Below are 20,129 nucleotides of genomic sequence, written 5' to 3' on the forward strand. Positions count from 1 at the left end.
TAAATAACGTAATGCCACATTTCAGGAAGCCTACCAGTATCCCACATTCAAACTCCTGATCATAGCACAGGTTGAGTGTCCTATCTGACATGCTTGGGACCAAAAGTGTTTCAGAGTTGCTGTTTATTGTTGTTTTGGTGTGGGTTTTTTCCTCCCAGATTTGGGACTTTGTCTATATAATGAGGGTCTTTGGAAATGAGGCCCAAATCAAAACATGGAATTCATTTTTTTTTCATATACCCCTCACTCACATATCTGAAGGTAATTTCATGTTGTAATTGTCCAAATCTTGTTGTACCTACGTTTTGACTGCCACCTGTTACCTGAGATCATGTATAGAATTTCTCATTTGTGGCATCTTGTTGGTACTCAAACGCCCACAGATTTTGTGCCATTGCAGATTTTTCCATTAAAAGTGCTCAATCTGCATGGCAAGTGAAAACATGTAAAAGCTGAATTCTGAGAAGAAAGGTAAAGGAAGCAGTAACTTTGAATTTGGCTTCATTGTATTAAGTCAGGTGTCACTACAGAAGGGACAGAGGAAGGAGGCGGGGCTATGTGTATAAACATACTATGTAAATACTTTTCATATACTTTGCCCTCTGTATGTCCCTTGTGGAAGAGGCTAATTTAGCACTCATTCCCACCCATCCTTCTGCCTTGACAGAGGCACCATGGATTCTAGGAAAACTAAATACATAAATATTGACAAACTTATAACATAGCCTGGCCAACTGGCCCTGTTTAGAAATATGTAGAAATAGTTCTATCTTCCAAATGAGAAACAGATATACTTGCTATTGACTCCTTGTTCTTGGCTTCAAAAGAACCCTTTTAGTTGTGCCCAGGTCAACCACTCTGAGATATTAGGAGACTTGAATGTGGAGTTGAATGTGGAGATGTGGTTGAGTTCCCAGTCACTACCTACCTCAAGTCAACTTATGTAAGGAAACAAAACCTTCTCCTAAGTCATTGTTAGAGTTTCCTACTGCAGCTGGACACACCCCCAGCTGATGCAAGTATAAATGATGTACACATGTAGCATGTGCTCACTTCATGTCTTACTGTTAAATCTCGGTAGTTCTTGAGATGCCTGTCTTTATTATTGCATAATAATCAGACCTGTCTTGATTATTGCATTTGGTATGATAATCTGTGTTCAGTAACCTTTGCTATTATACTTGTTTTGAAACACTATAAGCTTTAGTATATGTGTGTGTTCTTGTGGCTCCATCAGCCAATCATTCGTCCATCTCCCTCCCTCTCCAAGGGACTTGTTCTCTGAGCTACAATATTTAAAATAGATTCACTCTACTGTCACTTCCATGTATTTAAGCAAAAGGGAGGGCTGTGTGTCTCTCATTTCAAATCAAAAGCTGGAGACAATTAAACTAAGCAAGGAAAGTATATGTAAAGCCAAGAAAGACTAAAAGTTTGTCTCCCCCCCCCCAACCAAATAGCCCAGTTGTGACTATCATTCTTAGAGGAAGTTAAAGTCTAGTTCCAATGAACACATGAGTGATACAAAGCAAAACAATATCCTGATGCTGATATGGAGAATGTCTTCGTAGTTTGTTAGGAAATTAGATCTACTGAGGCTTTCCTCTGAGCCAAAGCCTAATTCAAAGCAAGCTCCTGGCATGGGTGGTTCAGTGGTAGAATTCTCCACCCTCAGAGCAAGCTCTTAACCTCTTCAGTTCTGTGAAGGCAAATAGAGATAAGGAAGCTGCAGAGAAGAGTTCAAGTCCAGCAGGTTGGCCCAAGTGCTTTAAATGGAGAGTTCATCTCCATACATGGAAGTTCCAGGTCAACCAGCAATGCTGATGCAGAAGCTTTAACAAGATATCCATCCAGAAGGTCCAGTGGGAATGGTTGATGAAGTTGACATTATTATCAAAAAGATTTTCAGTGAAGTCCAAACAAGCTTTTATTGAAAAAATAAGAAGCCATCCAAAACACTGATAGTTAGAGAGGAGAAATCAATGCCTGGCTTCTAAGGGACAAAATTAAGACAAATGCAGCTGGTGACTAAGATAAACCAGTGCTCATTTGCCATTCTGAAAGTCTTTGGCCCTTTAAGGGTGATACTATAGTGAATCTACTCTGCCTGTGTGAAGCAACAAGCCTGGGTGACATATCTGTTTATAACATGGCATGCTGAACATTTGATACCCATTACTGAGACGTGCAGCTCAGAGAAAAAATAATTTAAAATGTTATTGCTCATTGACAATGCACCTGGCCAGGCAATGATTTTAACAGACTTATAAACATAAGAAGATTAATGTTTTCATGCTTGCCAACACGACATTCACTGAGAAGCCCACAAATCAAGGAGCAAGCTCAACTTTTAAGGCTTATTACCTAAGAAATGCTTTCTATAAAGGATATAGGCGCCATAGTGATTCACCGATGCATCTGGGTAAATTGAGAGGCTTTTGAAAACAATTCACCATCGTGCCAGTGTGGTTCATTGTGGTTCACAGCACATGTAAGAACCATGAGAAAGGATGATTCCAGATCTCAGAGATTCATGACTTCCAGGAAGGGAGTGACTGCATATGTGGCAGGCATAGCAAAAGAATTGGAGGCTGCAAATGAATTTCTATAGTCATGTGATAAACTTTAATGGATGAGCCAAAAACCAAACAAAGCAAAACTGATTTCTTGCAGTGGGATCTATCACTGATAAGGATGCTATGAAAATTGTTGAAATGATAGCTGAAGATTTAGAATGTTCCAGACACTTGGTTGGGAAGGTAGTGGCAAGGTTTGAGATGATTGAGTCCAATACTTTGAAAAAAGGTCTGCTGTGAATAAAAGACAGTCAAACAGCATTGCATGCTGCCGAGAAAACAGTTCATGGAATGAATAAATCACGTGGCAGATTCCATTGTCTTATTTTAATTGGCAAGCCTCTTCGGCAGACATGTCAGAAGCCATCAGCATCAAGGCAAGATGCTTCATTGGCAAAAAACATTTTGACTCCAGAAGGCTCAGGTGACCATTAACATGTTCTAGCAATAGAGTATTTTGAATAAAAATACTTGCATTGTTTTTTAGTTTTTTTTGTTTTGTTTTGTTTTGTTTTGTTTTGTTTTGTTTTTGGTTTTTTTGTTTTGTTTTGTTTTTTTGGCATTACCCACTAAATGGGCTATAGTGTAGTATAAGCATAAGATGTATTTTCTGAAATAAAAAAACAAAAAGTTCATGTAACTTGCTTCATTAAGATTTTTGATGTGTTGTTATCTTAGGGTTTCTGTTGCTGTGAAGAGACACCATGACCACAGCAACTCTTATAAAGGAAAAGTGTTTAATGGGGGTTATATTTCCAGAGGTTTAATCCATTATCATCATAGTGCAGCATGGAAGTATGCAGGCAGACATGGTGCTGGAGGAGTGGCCAAGTCCTACATCTTGTCTTGCAAGCAACAGGATGTGGTCTGTTTCACTGGGCATGGCTTGAACATATAAGAGCTATCAAAGCCCACCTCCACACTGACACACTTCCTCCAACAAGACCACACCTACTCCAAGGCCACACCTAGCCTAATAGGGCCATTCCCTTTGAGGGCCATTTTCTTTCAAACCACCACAATTGCAGCATCCCTGAGGTATGAATCTATTCATTATGTTAGGTTTCATGTGAAAGACAGAGCCCTGTACACTAGAGCCCTGTGATGGTCTCACCTTCCAGCACACAAATCTAAGGCCATGTGGGAAACACTCAGACTGTGTTTTCTTAGAGACTCATGCTGTTGCCCAGTTTATTGTTCCCACCTCATCACATTGAGTTCTATTATGTCTGTGTTTCCTGACACTGCGTCAAAGTGAAATTTAATCTGGTTTTAAACAGGTCAAGATTGTTTCTCCCTGACTTGTTTTCAGTAGCCACCTATTGTAGTCAGTCCTTTATAGCTGACTTTTCAAAACCCCTTGTTTGGAGTAGGGGTGTGGATTTAGGGTTTGTTATTGTTTTATGAATCAGATCCTTACTTTGAAAGGGTTAAGGGAAAACGGCTTCAGGGAGTCTCATTCTCAACCAAAACTACTGGATTAAAGTCAGGGATCCTTAAGAAAGAAAAACAGGATGGTTGGCATGTATGCCCAAGTCCATGAGTTACCTTTGTCTCTTATTTTAACGTATTTCATCCTCTGTTCTTACCCAGTAAGTAGTTTTCCCCTTCAAATTTTTAACTTTTTTTTTTCTTCCAGAATCTTCAGCTACTTGGAGCTACAGCCATTGAAGATAAATTGCAAGACCAAGTGCCTGAAACCATAGAAACTCTCATGAAAGCTGACATCAAAATATGGATCCTTACTGGGGACAAGCAAGAAACTGCCATTAATATTGGTAATTCACCCCACTCACATCTTAAATCTCAATACTGTCTAACAGACCAGTGTGTTTTAGTGAGATGAATTAAAGAGGTATTCAAAACTTGAGGCTGGGGACATTGATGACAAGGGCTTTTGTCTAAGCATGAGACAGTTAATCTGAACAGATTCAAGAGGAGGGATGGAACTATAGGAAAAACAACAAAGCCAGTCTCAGTGGGCTATGTCCCCCTTGTAAGAAGCCCCACCCTCCAACCGGAGCAGGTACATGACATTATTGCCCTTTCCCATAGTGAACTTCTCAGCTTTATGTATTTTTATATCTAATGTACTTAATTCTAACAGACTGAAATGTAAGAAATGGCAGCTTCTAAGAAAGCTTCTTCCTGTTCCAGAAAGGAGGTTATCTCTGACTGTCCCAAGGGTGGTCTCCTGGCTAGTTTCTTGTCAGCTTGACACAAGCTAGAGTATTTGGAAAGAGGAATGTTGTGAAATATTAGTTTAACTATGTATAGATGTGTTGCTGTTTTTCCTTGCCTGCCTAAGGCACCTGATTGGTCTAATAAAAAAAGCTGAATGACCAATAGTGAGGGAAGAAGTATAGATGGGACTCTGAGCAGGGAGAGTAAGCAGGGGGAGGAATTTAGGCTCAAAGAAAAGAAAGACAAAGAAATGCCAAAGGAGACACCAGGGGCCAGGCAGACAGATAATAGAGAAAGCAGGAAAGTAGGGCATACTGATTGAAAGGTAAAAAGCCCTGAGGCAAAATATAGATGAATAGAGAGACAGGTTAAATTAAATTAAAAGCCTAAGCTAAGGCAAAGCATTCATAACTAATAATTAGTCCCCATGTCTTTATTTGGGAGCTGGTTGGCAGCCCAAAGAAAAAGTTTTAACTACAGAGGAATGTTGGTGAAGAAGATGCCTCTGTCAGTTTGCCTATAGGCAAGGCTGTAGGGCTTTTCTTGACGAATGCCACCCCTGGCTCATGGTTCTAAATGATGCAAGAAAGCAGACTGAACAAACCATGGGGAACAAGCCTGTAAGCTAGTGTTCCTCAACAGCTTCTGCCTCCAGGTTTCTTCCTTGAGTTCCTGCCCTGACTTTCTTAGAAGATGGACTATAATATAGAACTAAAAGGTTAAATAAACCCTTTTCTCCCCAAGTTGCTTTTGGTCAAGGTGTTCATCACAGGACTGGGATCTTAGATGGCAAGAGGAGTAGAAACCATAGACTAAGACATGTAGTCTGAGGACCAAAGGCATCCCTGTGCCTCCACCACTCTAGTGAGCCTCCTTCTGAGGGAAGGAACTTACTTCCCACTTCTGCTTTCTCACCTGCTGAAATAAACCTTGACACCTTGCTTGCTGTACCTGCCCCCTAGTGTGAATTCTTCTGGAACACAAAAGCTGAGATCGCTGCTGTAGTTGGGATCAGAGAGAACACGGGAGGAGGCAACCTCTCCTCATCCATAACAAGATATTTTAAGACTTGATATTTCAAGACTCTAAATGTATAATGTTATTAGGCTCACCTATTTGTTTACTTGTGGCCCCAAGTTTTAAAGTTGCAGTGGTTTTGTGTACAGCCAGACTAGCTCGTACAACCACACATGTGCTCTCAGACCCTGCATCTTGCCCATCAGTGGCACATGAATGTAACAATTCTGCAGTTGTCCTTAAAGGTCTAGAAATTGTCCCAGTGAAATGTTTATGTGCTAGATCTTCTTGCTATGGGCAGAAGTTGTTTCTAACATATGACTGTTCACTTCCATCTAATAGTCAATTACCAATTGTTTTGCAAAGTGTTTGTCCTCTCAAGCTGCTATAATAGAGTATCACAGGCTATCTGGCTTAAACAAAAGAAATGTATTTCTCACAAATTTGGAAAGTAGAAATGTGAAATTTGAGGCATTACATGAGTATTCAGACCATAGTAGGCCATGACTTTATTTAACCTAATTACCTCCTTAAAGGCTCCATATCCATATGCAGACCACAGTGGATAGAGTCAAGGCTTTAACATATACATTTGAGGATGGGGGAGACACAGTGTGATTTGTAATACAAGTCTCACAAAGAATAAAGTATTTGGTGTTGTTCAAAACCTGTAGTACTAGTATTATGGAAAAGGGAGAATCATTTTTCCAGGCTCAGTAACCACGGATGGATAGCCCAAGCACTGTAAGACAGAGGTTCACGTCTATGTACTGCTCATACACATTATATACAAAAACCCCCTAAGTTGAACATTCATGGTATACATAGCATGGAGCCACACTTTTAGAAGGTCATTGTTAAGGTATCTTCATCTTTAGTACATTTAGTTAATAGTCCATTTAGAAGTTTTAGCACACAGCCTAAATTGTTCTTGGAATAGAAAAACTATACCACAAACACATAGTAAATTTGTATTTGTATTAGGGTTTTCTAGAGGAACAGAACTTGTAATATATATATATATATATATATATATATATATATATATATATATTTATGTAAAATTCACCACTTATCTGATCTATATATATCATATACATGACATATAATAAATATATATTATGTATATTCATTCTACAAGTTTTGTCCCCTAGATATACAGATACAGATATATAGGGAATATATTAGAATGACATACAGGCTGTGGTCCAGCTAATCCAACAATGGCTGTCTACCAATGGAGAGTCCAAGAATCTAGTAGTTGTTCAGTCCAAAAGGCTGCATGTTTCAGCTAGTCTTCAACATATGTCAGAATCCCAAAGAAGCAGGCTCTAATTCCAGCAAAGAAGCAAACTTGCTATCAAGGGTGAGAGCAAACGGGCAATAAGCTTTCTTCTTTCATATCTTTTATGTAGAGTGCCAGCAGACATTGTGACCAAGATTAAAGGTGGGTCTTCCTACCTCAAAAGATCCATATTAACTGTGGGTCTTCTTACTTCAAGTGGTGGTGGTGCACACCTTTAGTCCCAGCACTCGGGAGACAGAGGCAAGTAGATCTTTGTGAGTTCGAGACCAGCCTGGTCTACAAGAGCTAGTTCCAGGACAGGCTCCAAAGCTACAGAGAAACCCAGCCTCAAAAAAACAAAAATAAAAAATAAAAAAGAAAGAAAGAAAGAAAGGAAGAAAGGAAGGAAGGAAGGAAGGAAGGAAGAGAAAATCCATCACAGGTGTGCCCAGTTGCTTGGGTTTTAGTTAATTCCAGTTGTAGTCAAGTTGACAGGGAGTAGCCATCACAAAATCTGTGTAATTAATAGAGTTTGTATTTATTGAATTTTTAGGTTAGCATACAGGCAGTGGGTTTGATTGTGGCTTCTCATACTAGCGTTTCTTCCTTTGTTCCACTGCCCTCCTGTGCCTCCTGCCCCCTCTACTGGTTCCCTTCCTACCCCCAATAGTATGCCCTTTCTGCTTTCCTATCACAAGGGTTCATTACTCTGTTTCCCCTTCTTAAGACTATTTCCTCCTTCTCAGGACCCCTTTCTAGTTTCATGGGAGGAGATAGGCCATTGCACAGAGGGAAATCAGGAAGATCTCATGCAAAAGCTGACATTTGAGGAAAGACCTGGAGGAGGAGGAGTTTGCTGTAGGTTGCAAGGCAGCAGCTGTCTGTTGCAAAGAGAATGAGAGTGCCTGCAGAGATGCACACATAAGAGCGTGCGGGGGGGGGGGGGGGGGGGGGGATGGGGACCTTAGAGAGCCTCTGGGTTTCCTCTTAGTGACAGGGAAGACACAGGATGATACTCTGCAGGCAAAGACGTGATGCGTTTCCCGTGGACACAGACTGCATGTCAGAGTGACATCAGTCTTGGAAAGCCAGCATAGAAGCAGAGTAGTCAGTGGAGACACTGCCATGTTGATTGGGGGGGGGGGGGCGGGTATGATGGGTTTGACCAAATGATATTTGTCAGAGGTGGCTGGTATCCCAATTTTTTTACATTTTTTTTAATTGAAAAATAGAATTTTTCTAATGTAACATCTACTGATTATAGTTTCCCTTCTCTCTACTCCTCCCAGTTTCTCCCCATCTTCCCTCCCATCTGGACCCAGCCCCTCTCCGTCCCTCATTAGAAAACAAACAACCTTCTGGGGAAATAATAATAATAAGATAAAATAAAAACGAATACATTGGAATAGAACAAAACAGAAAAAAAAAAAGAGCCCAAAAAAAGATATAATAAGCATGTAAATGCAGAAATCCAATCACTCCCACCCTTGGAAATCCCATAGAAACACTAAACGGGAAGCTATCAAATACATGTAAAGGAACAATAAAAAGAGGAAAATATATAAATAAAAAAATAAATAACATTAAAAGTAATTCTTAACCCCTGGCATGGCATTATGGAACAAGGAACCTCCAAAGATGCTATTGAATTGTTCTCTGTTGGCTATCTATACTGAACATGCAGCTATCCTTACAAACACTTTGTTTCTCCAGTGGGACTCCCTTGGAGAAAACTAAGTTTTCATTTGCAGGTAGTTACCAATTGGAGCTAGCTTCTGAATTAGGGGTGGAGGCATGGGTCCACTTCTCCTTTCAGCTCTAGGATACCTTCTGGTGCAGACCAGGATAGGCCCTGTGCATATTTGTCTTTGTGTCTGTGAGTTCGCATGCACTCAGATCCTGTTGATATAGAAGGCCTGGTTTCCTTGGTATCCTCCATCCCCTCTGGCTGTTACACTCTTCTGCCTCCTCTTCCCCAGAGTTCCCTGAGCCCTGAGGCAAGGGATCTGATGGAGACATCCTATTTAGTGCTGAATGTTCCAAGGTCTGTCATTCCTTGCATCAGGTCTGGCTGTGGTCTCAGCATTTGTTCCCATCTGCTACAGGGGGAAGCTTCTCTGATGATGGCTGAGCAAGGCACTGAGATTACAGAGGCAATGAGTGTAAATGATGCTGTCATAATTTTTGTTATTGTGAGATGAGTCAGGTAGGGTTTCTTCAGCTATATCAACTGTATCAAACTGATAGAGAATAGGCAGGCATGGATTTAATGAAGGGAACACAGCATGTAATAGAAAGAACAACAAGAAAATGATGCCATGACCCTCCAGGACAGGGAGATAGTGGGGCCAGGAGGTCCAAGAGAGTCACCCACCCTCCTGAACCTTCTCTGCAAACATCACTGGTCCAGCCTTTACTCTTCATATTGGCCACCACAAAGGATGCAAGTGCAAGGGCATGGCCACTTTCAGGGCTTGGAGAGACTCGGCACAATTGTCCCACGTTGTTTCTCCAGGCAGCTGCAAGTGATGTTCTTCCCTCATATCCTTCCTAACGGCCAACAATAACATTTCATTTTTACCTTCTTATGAGTCTGCAAAGCAATTGTTATCCCTTCCCTCTCCATGAAAATGCTCTGTAGGTGTTTGATCACGCCATTGCTTTGCCAGCTTCACTTCTTTCCGGAAAAGCTAATGATGCCTATGTATTGTGTGTCCCTAGGACACTCCTGCAGACTGCTGAAGAAGAACATGGGGATGATTGTTATAAACGAAGCCTCTCTTGATGTAAGTGACTTTCCTTGTCAGCGCCTTCCTTTGTTTCTACATCTGGTGTGAGGTTAAGACACCTTTGTATACTTTTAATACCATAGTTCTGCTTTAACTGTGTGTACAGCTTTGAACAACACTAATGTAAACTGACTCATGCCTTACACATGTGTTAGCTAGAAGAAATTGCCATCTGGTTTCCTTAATGTTAGAAGACAGAAAAGCTACTACACAAAAACCCAGGCCAGTGGGTTGCCAATGGCCTGTGGCTCTTTCATGTAGAATATTGCATTTTGTGTATTAAGCCTTTTATATCTTCTTTAGCTTCCAATGTTGAGACAAAATAACCATGCCTGCTCCAAAGAGTTCTTATTGTTTTTGTTTTTGTGAGTGTTTTTCTTTTTTCTTTTTTTTTGTTTTTTTTCTTTTTAATGCCTAACTACAAGGATGAAATATTCAGCAGAATAATATGTAGGACAAATGACCTGTAAATACTTTAAGTCAAGGTGACTACTTGTAATTTAAGGTGGAAGACAAAACAGGGGAGGAGGTGATTTTACACCTGCTTAAAATAGTCATTATGATGCAAAAAGCAGAGAGGAGCATAGATAATTAAGGATTGGGTGAAGCTGCAAGGCCACCTGTCTGTGGTGAGAGATGGTGAAGAAGTCATTGGGGAGAATGCTTAGAAGTTGGCTATGGGACAGAAATTCTCTGTAAGATTTTACTTACATATTAAAACACACGTTTCCATTGCTTAACTTCAGAACCCGATACCCTTTCCTTTTCTTGTGACGTCTTCCATCACCTGCAGTGGGGTGTGGTTTTGCAGCTGTGTCATCATGACTCTGCAGCCTGTGCTCTTCTGCAGTCTTCCTGCCTTCATATATGTTAGCTTTGGGTTGCCAGAGCCAAGATGCTATCTTGGGAACAATGACCAAGTCAGCCTGACCTTCAAAAGCTGACACATAAGAAGTGAAGATGCACAAATAATAGCACAAAACAGATATGGAGGTGAGGAAGAGGTCTGCTATGCATAGGGCTTCTGTGACATGTTAGGATATGTTCATAAAGCAGATAATAGCCAGTCACTGGGTGAGGGGGAATATTTGAAGCAGAAAGTCCTTGCAGTGAAGATCAAGCCATACTTGGAGAGTAGAAAAGGGAACATTGCACTTGAACGTAAGATTATAACTTGTTAAGGACTGTTGTTGGAGTAAGTAGAAGCATGTAGTGTAGATTTTCAGTTCCAGGAAACAGTACAGGTCATAGAGAGTGGGCTGTCTATGTTTGAGCTAAATTTTATCTTACCACTGTGCCTTTGCCCAGAGAGCTTTCCTTAGTTGATGGATGCTTCTCCATGTACATACTCTAACTGGGTTTTGGTTTTTGTTGCTGTTGTTGCCTTTACATTTCTTCATTTACTCACTGTGTGTGGAGGTCAGAGGGCAACTTGCAGGAGTCAGTTCTGTTCTTCTACCACCTGGATTTCAGGGCTCAAACTCAGGTCAGCAGGCTTGGCAGCCAAGTGCTCTTACTCACTGAGCCTTCTGGCTAGTCCATACTCCTTACTGTTAGAAACCAACAATGCAGTTAAGGATTCCTGCAGAGGACCCAGGTTCAGCTCCAGCACCCATGTGGCAGTTTACAACCCTGACTCCAGTTCGAAAGGGTCCAATGCCTTTCATACATGGAGGCATACACTTATATACATGAAACAAATAAAATTTAAAACAAATTTTAAAAATCACATTACACTCTGCACATTGCTATTTGTGCCTTGCTTTTTTGTGCTTGCTATTATCTTAGCCAATGTTTATGTGTCTGTGTGATGCATATATGAAACCACTTAATTCTCTACTAGCTGTGACTTGGTCCTTGCAAGAAACCTAGAAAGAAATGACAGAGTTAGAACTGGGAAGGTCATCTCCAGCCAACTGGGGCATACTGCGTCAGGCTAGAGAGCACAGCAGCACAGAATGAGGAACGTCTTCCTCAGCTTCATGCATATGAGGTCCATATCAGAGCAATGGTGGATAGGCCTGTCTGGAAGGGCAGGGAGGCATAGACCTCACATAAAAGACCAAAATAAGGGGAGGGAGGAAGTGGGCCCCTAGGGCCACCAAGGATATGGTGTAGGAACAGCTCAGAGACTTGACACTATGATCCCTGGAAAAGGAACCACTGGAGAATGGCTCCAAACCATGCTACATGTGTTCATAGCATTGTGGAAAGTGCAGCAGGAAGGCTCCATCGTCTGCCTGCTGGAGGCTGTGCTTTTTCAGTCCCATGGGTCACACTGGTGAACACTTTCTCTTACACCAGGAGGATCAGAATTCTAAAACCTGTGGGGTTGAATGCAAAAAACAAGTCGACGTCATTGCCTGCATCTGGAGTTAGGCCATATGCCTGCTTTTATTTTATTATGCTCTGTCATTTTCATCAATTTCTTAGATAGGCATTGCTTTAAGTGTTATCAAGTACACTATATAATAGGCTGAAGGGAAAAGGTGAAATGTCAAAAATATTCAATGTGCAATGTCCCGATTCTGTTTTTCTTTCAGTGAAAGTTTATTTGGCTAATAAGTTACAGTCCGTCATCAAGGAAAGCCAGGGTAGGGATTCAAAGCAGGAACTGGAGGAGCCTTGCCTGCTAGCTCATTCCTCATGGCTTGCTCAGCCACTTTTGTTACACAGCTGAGGCCTATATGTTTAGAGACGGCACCTACCCACAATGAACTGGGCCCTCCTACATCAATTAGCAATTAAGAAATTGTTCCCATAGACACAGGCTAATCTGATGTAGGCAATTTCCCAGCCAAGAGTCCCTCTTCCCAGGTGTGTGTCTAGGTTTGAATCAAGAGGACAAAACCAACCAGCACGCACACTATATTGTTAAGACTATATTGTTTTCATTTTTAGATTTCTCAGGTGGTAACTCAAATTGAGAAACACCTCAAATGTATTTTTCACTACCTATTTTTCCAAGAAATAAGGGAGAAGAGACTCCAGGAACAGTTTCACTGACAGCAGGGACTGCTCTGACTTATCCTTCCCAGTGCCCAGCAAATTACCTAACACATAGTTAAGTACTGGATAGATACCTGAGCGGTGAGTCACCACATAATTTTAAATTAAGGGCTTCCCTTTAAAAAAAAAAAAAAGAAAGAAAGAAAAATGTGCATCAGTTTTCAATTTAAGGTAATTCATCATATCTGAAGCCTCCTTATGAATTCAAGTAGTTTCGGGCAGGAGCCAGACACTGGAGCTCAGTGGATTAACACTCATTTGCCTGTGCTCTGGCTGCCAGTCTTCCTAGCAATGTCTGGGGAAGGTTTTTCTCCCTGGGAGCTGGGTAGTGAATTTACAAATCTGGCTGTCTGAGGTCAGACCTCCTGGGATGAACTCATTTGTTTCTCACCAGGAGATGAAGCATCACTTTGCACAGTGCCTTCTGATCCCTCTAAAATCGGGAGGCTCGAAGCTCAGGCAAAATCCTGAGAGCTGCTAGAATGCCTGTAGGTAAATCATTATCTGTATTTCCTGTTGCAGAGGGGAAGAAAAACAGCCTGTCTCTATTCAGACTGTACTGACAGATAACAAGATGGTCCATGAGCATAAAGAACAATTAACAAGTAATAAACCCAGGAACATAACTGTCACAGGAATGTTTATGAATGTGTGACTTGTCAAGAGCATTGGAATCGTCTTCTCACACAGCGCAGTGGGGACCTTAGACACAGAAATCAGCTTCTCAGAACCATAGTCTAGCTATCTGTATATAATGAGACTGCTACCTTGGGCAGAGCATTGGTGTGGCAAACATGCGAAGAGATGTTATGAAATGTGGTAGAAAGAGTACTATTCTGGTAGCTTTCTGTTTCACTTAATGCGCATTTTATAAAACTGTATCCTTTCCCATTCTTAATATTTTTCGTAAGTTAGTAAGTTCTAGCTGTACATCATCGTTCATATGAATGATACATATTGCTGAATACAGTGCTCGAGTTTTCTTCTACCAAACTAATATTGAAGTGGAAAAGATAGGTCTCATGTTGTTATAAAGAATTATATTTTCAAGTTCTAAAAACTCACATAGAAAATGTCTCATTTCCATAGTTGGCGCAGCCTATAATTTCAGCATTCAGGAAGCAGAGACAGGAGGATAACAAGCTTGAGACTGACCTGAGCTACATAGGAAGATGCTATTTCTAAAAAGAAGGGAAAGTTTCTTCTGGTGATTCTGATAAAGAAAACATTTGTCTCCTAGAAAATAGAGTGTCCAAAAACCTTCACTGGGTTTTCCCATTGTCTCTTGAGTTTCAGTGTCACTAACCTTGAAACACACACACACACACACACTCTCTCTCTCTCTCTCTCTCTCTCCTACTTCCTGGCCATTTTTTTAAAACCCTTTGAATAAATGCATACAACCATTTGAAGACATACACACCCAATGTCTCACTCTTAGGACCTTAATGGGAACCTGACAGGTTCACCTACCTCCATCTTCTTTGGGGATGCCACTCATGGCACAGCAAGATACACGAGGTGACAATGCTGGTATCTTAGGCAGAAAGACTTTTTTGAACTTTTAAATTTAAAAATAAGATTTCTGGAGTATGGAAATACCTCTGTGGGTAATACGCTTGTTGCGCACACATATAGACCTATGCTTAAATCTCCAACATCTGTCTAAAAATCATCATGGTGGCACAGTTCTTAACCCTAGAGGAAAAGAAATACAGATTCAAGGAGCTTTCTGGCCAAGTAACCTAGCATAAATGGCAAGAACCAGGTTCAGTGAGAGACCCTGTCACAAGTAATAAGGAGAGACAGAAAAAGCCACCCAATGATCTCCAGCTTATACACGCACGCACGCACGCACGCACGCACACAAGCGCGAGCACACAGACACACACACACAACACACGAGAGCACATGTGCATATGCCATGCATACAAAGAAAGAAATGAATTTCATGGATAAGTGTCATTGAAAGACACGTAAAGTTGATCAAAACCTATTATGTAATAAACAGATCCTTTCCCTAATTCATGTGACTTTTATCATGACCACTCTCTTAGGGACCCTGGTTATGCTCTTGCTGAATAGCAGTTTTTTCCAGAGTCGGGAATTTCAATGTGCTGGCTTCCTGGAAATATGCTTTCCCCCGACCCCACCCAGGACTCAGGAATGATCCCACGGGCCTCTCAGAAGCACCTCACTCATTTACTGACTCATCCAGGGCGCCCTCTCTCCATTTCCTATAAATCCTTCAGAATGTATTCAAAATATGTTAAAACTGGAAGCATTTAAACTGTAAGGCAAGAACTAGGGAATCTTATACTGTGACCTAGTCTTACTTCCCAAATTCTAATTAAAGCCTCTCAAAATTACTGAAAATTGTTGTGGAAAGACTAGGTCTATGTTACATTAAGAAACACAATTGTGAGGTTACTCAAGTCCTTTTTGGTATGGCGGCACTGTGGATCTCTAGAAATATTTCCAGGTGGTTGTTCTTTTTGTAGTTGTTTAGTAGCTTTTTCTTTAATTTTTAAGATTTAGTTTTATTATTTGTAATTATGTGTGTAAGTCTGCACATGCATGTGGGTATGGGGGCCTGCAGAGGTCAGATCCCCTAGAGCTGGAGTTAACAGTTTTATATCCTGCTTGATGCGGCTGCTAGAGATCAAATCCATATTCTCTGGAGGAGCAGCACATGCTCTTTACTGCCAAGCCATCTCTCTAGCCCCTTGTCTGATAGCTTTGATCAGAGTTTTTGCATGCTTAGAAAAATCTCAAAGACTTGTCTCATTACAGTGGCTCAAAACAACACCCAAGTTTCACTTGTCAAGTCTAGGGCAGAGTGGAGCTGTTATTTCTGAAGCCACTTGTAACTGCCAAGCTCATCATTCTTCAGTCTCCTGTACCCATCCTTAGCCTTTCATGCGTCAAGCATCTCTTGTGTGTGAGAATTTGTGGACGCTCCAAGAGGAAGCCATAGATCTTAGATACATCCCTACTCTAGTGTAGCCTCCTTTCTACTGTCTGGCTTTTCCTTGGGGAAATGATTGAGAAGTAATCTCTATTCATTGACTCAGTTAACAAGGTTAATATTCAGAGATAGAAGTTCCCTCCATTCCCAAGTTCCTAACCAGCCCCACCCACCTTTGCTCATCTAGGTGTGGTTTCTCTAGACTACCTCTGCTGTTACAGACATTCAAATCCAGCCTAGTCTGGATACCCCACCAGGTGTTTTTGTATTGTCTGTCCCCTAAGAAAATGTAATTTTGATGACTTTCTATGCATATCACTACTTGCTTTTCTCATTGCCATGACAAAATACCAAATGGAAAAACCAAGGGAGGTAGATTCATTTGGCTGGTGGTCTCAGTCTATCATAGGGCGCAGTATGAAGGAATGGCAGAATTCAAGTATGCAAGACAATGCAGCTACTCCTCATACCTTGGTAGAACAAGGGCAAAAAGTGGGACTAGAAACTGTACCATGCTTTATCACTCAAAGGCCTGCCCCTAGTGGCATACATCTGCCAGCTAGTTACCTTGTTCCAGAAGTTCTACAACCTGCCGCAATGGCACCTAGTGCCACACAATGGGACCAAGTACTCAAACATGAGCCTGTGAGGAACATTTTACATTCAAACCATGATACTGTGCGAGGGGGACCCTTGGCCCTTCTGAAGGAATCCATGCATTGCTAGTCTATTCAGAAAAAGATCCATAGCTTACAGTCACCAAATTCCTTCTCTTTTGTATCAGGTGCTAGAGTAGGGACTGAACAACAGAACCCTATGTTCACCTGAAAATGCTAGTAGGCAGATACTCTACAGCTGAGGAATCTAGAGACTCTAGGCCAGTCACAGGCAGGTACTGAGGGCTTAGTTCTTTGACTCCAGAACATAACAGATACAGTTTTTCCCTTGCCTTCAACTGCCCCATTTGTGAAACAGAAGTCATAAAAATATCTGTCTCCTAGACATGCTATTATAAGGATTAAACAAAACAGTGCCTGTGACATACTACATGCAGTGGCTAGCATGTAGTAGGTACTGGCCTCAGTGGTGTAGGAGCCAGAGGCAGTTGTGCCCACCTCCACCTGCAGCAGCCTGGAGTTCCGTTAAGACTTCCACCCAGGTGCAACGGAGACCCTGAACTTGCCACAGAGAACTTCAGGAGGAGACAGTAAAGATGGAGTTGGGGGTTACGGGGAGATTTTAGTAGAAATCTAAGCATGAGTTAATAGCAGACAGCGAGTGATACCAGGGAAAGAAGACACACTCCAGCATTGGTGTGGGTGTGTGTCACAAGAGAGTCACCTGTCGGTGTCTTAGCTGTAACTGAGAGGATTTTTTTTTTTTTTTTTTTTTTTTTGGCTCTTGGGTTACAACTCAAGAACTGCTAAGACTTTCTTCTGTTTTGCCCCCTTCTTTTTCAGCAAATGAGACTATATGGCTCTTCTGGGGTGCTTTGTATAGATAGGGATTGCAATCTGCGAAAGGTCTTCCATGGGTTACAAGAATTCCACAAAGGGATTAAGACTTCTTTACTAGAAAAGGGGTTTTATTTGATTTTTAGTAAGTATATTGCAGCTTTATAGTTGGGAAAGAAGGAAGTTAGTGGACTCTTAGTTCATTGCTACTTTAACATTCTCACTTGGAAATAAGTTGACATAAAGAATATTCTCTCTAGATAGACCGCTTTCATGGCAAATGGTAATTGAATTTGAATGTTTTATTGGTAGCTGGTGAGAGGCTTCAGTCAGGTTCAAAGGTAAGGGGCATCTTCTAGTCCATGTTCCTTAACTGTCCCTTCGTTTTGCACCCTGCCTTGGTAAGCATCCCAGAAATACTATGACCACAGTCTTCACTGTTAAGATTTCTTCCAGCATTGTTGTCTGTGGGAGAGGGGAGCTCTTCATCACCAGCTTCCATGCTCTGAAATTGCTTCCACTCCTCTATGTAAATGGAGAATGTGACCCCAAACCAGCCATAAGTTTGATTGTGGATTCCAGTATTCCCTCTCTGATATATTTTACTGAAAATGAATTGTTGGCCACATTGGAGATTAAGTTAACAAGCATAAAAAAAAAATCACTTTTCCCCAACACCTTGATAAAACTCTTCCAAGAATTTCTTCTTCTTCTTCTTCTTCTTCTTCTTCTTCTTCTTCTTCTTCTTCTTCTTCTTCTTCTTCTTCTTCTTCTTCTTCTTCTTCTTTTCTAGCTACATTTGACTTTCTAACACTGTGAAAAAGTCTACTATAACATATAGGACATTCAGGATATAAGTACAGAAGTTGTCATCTACACCCTTTTAAGCTTGACTTGCATGTTTTATGCAGGCAGACCTCACTTTTGGGTTCCAGCCACCAGTAAATGGCTTCTGAAAGAAGCCCAGAATAAGCAAGTGGTTGACTTGACTCCAGAAGAGAAAGGAAGGGTCAGGAGGAAAATGCAAGCTACTTCAGGTTTTGTTTTGATATGTCCCCTGAGTCTAATTCAATACATGTTGTATTGCTTTGAAAACTAGTTTAGACGGCTTTGAAACCACACGGAGTTCCCTTCCAATGCCGGTGTTGATGCTTTAATGCTGGCATGTCTTTCACCGTCAGCAAACTTCATCCAGCATTAGGTCACAGAGTCTGAGGATGGTAGTTAAAGGTGTTAGTGTCTCCTATCTGAATGAAGCTCAGAGCTTTCCTGTAATGCCCCTCAGTGGGAAGATTGTTTGGATCCTGTGAGTCACACTGCCCTCCCCCCCCCCCCCAGTAAGAAATGTAAGCCTTAGTAAAGAGTGAAAATGATGTTTGAACAAATCGTCTATTCTCCATGCCTCTAATTTAAGACCATATCTGCTGGCAGCCAGAGTATGTGGTTGAAAAAAGTCTCATCCAGCGTATTGTTTGGTCTCGTGGAATCAGATGTGTCAAGGGCCCTTTCGTAAACACGATGCAGCTCGAGACCGGCTGGTGTACCAAACCCTGAGTGAAATTGTTCACAGATTCATAGTGTCTCTGTTTCAAGAAACTCTCCCGCCCCCAAGTCTGAATATTCTTTACCTCATTCCGCCTAAACATCTGCACTCTTCCCTGAGACCTAGAATTACAGATAAGTGCTCTCTACCCATGCTGCTCCCTTGCCGTTCTCCCCACAAACTGTTGACATTTCTGAGGGCACACTCCTCACCTTTTGCTTTCTTTCCGTCTCCTGCCTATACCTTTGGCGGGACAGAACAACATGAAAACACAATGGTCTGTGAGAAACTGACTGATGGAGTGCCAGGTGTACATGAAGGCATTGCTCTTTGCTCCCGTTAGTAGGGCTGGGACTGTTGGTCCACATTAAGGATGGACCCTTTGCACTCATGTGCCAGCCATCACAGCATCCCAATTTTGCACTCCCAATACTCTAGAGTGTGCTTTTATCTGAATTGGAATTTATCTTTAAATAACTGTACCTTCTCTAGTGACAAATCACTCGGTCACAGGAATCTGCATCCTGAGAATCATTGTCAACTTGTTTCATTAATTATTTCACTCAACCCCAGGGGCACAGAGCAGCTGAAAGAGGATGCCCTTCTGTAAAATTCATGGAATTTAGGTTTGCCCATATGAGGATTGTACACAGAAGTTATTTAAGACACACAGAGAATAATAGGAACAGTATGTATTTGGGCTCTGCCCTGAGAAAGTTCTGCAGATAATGATTCTTCCATATTCCTCCATTCATTAATTGAAATTATTAAGCAAATGGGTCCAGCATTCACTTTCCCTAGGTCTGGGAAACAGTTTCTCAGAGACCTTGGCACTTACCTTCTCCAGACCGTTGATTTGGTAATTGCTTATTGGTTATTTTCAGAAAACCAGTGGTATACTCTATGCAACCTCTTCCTTGCTGAATTGAAGGCAATAGGAGAGTCTGGATGTCTGCCGACCCAGTCCCTCCCAGATGCTTCCTTTCGAGTTTGAATCTCAGCCACCGCTGGAGAATATTTAATACCAACCTCAAAATAAGTGTTTAGGAGGCTCTCAGTGGTGGTTTGAAATAATTACCATGAAGGCTTTAGTAAAAGCCTTTATCCACAGAACTATTTAAATTATATAATTGCATCCTCATCTCGTTCTTCCTTCCTTTTCAGGATTGATCTTTCTTTACTGCATACCCCGAGCCCAACACCAAAACACAAGCTGGTGATCAGTTCCACGCTCCTCTCCCTTCTTCTCTCCTGTACCCCAAGTGAGACGAGATGCTCACAGGGAATTGTTTTCCTTATGGAAC

General features: G+C 41.4%; 1 protein-coding gene across 5 annotated transcripts in view; it reads left to right on the forward strand.

Annotated features, from left to right (window-relative positions):
* The window catches only part of Atp8a1 (ATPase phospholipid transporting 8A1), a 215,289-nt gene that overhangs the window by 125,198 nt on the left and 69,962 nt on the right, over positions 1-20,129 (forward strand). For all 5 annotated transcript variants that reach the window (XM_051198447.1, XM_051198445.1, XM_051198446.1 and 2 more), the window contains 2 exons: positions 4,216-4,354; positions 9,784-9,848. In XM_051198447.1, coding sequence (XP_051054404.1) covers positions 4,216-4,354; positions 9,784-9,848 — 204 coding nt within the window. The remainder of the gene's footprint in view (positions 1-4,215; positions 4,355-9,783; positions 9,849-20,129) is intronic.

Source organism: Phodopus roborovskii, unplaced genomic scaffold, assembly GCF_943737965.1.
Source record: "Phodopus roborovskii unplaced genomic scaffold, PHOROB, whole genome shotgun sequence".
Taxonomy (NCBI): domain Eukaryota; kingdom Metazoa; phylum Chordata; class Mammalia; order Rodentia; family Cricetidae; genus Phodopus; species Phodopus roborovskii.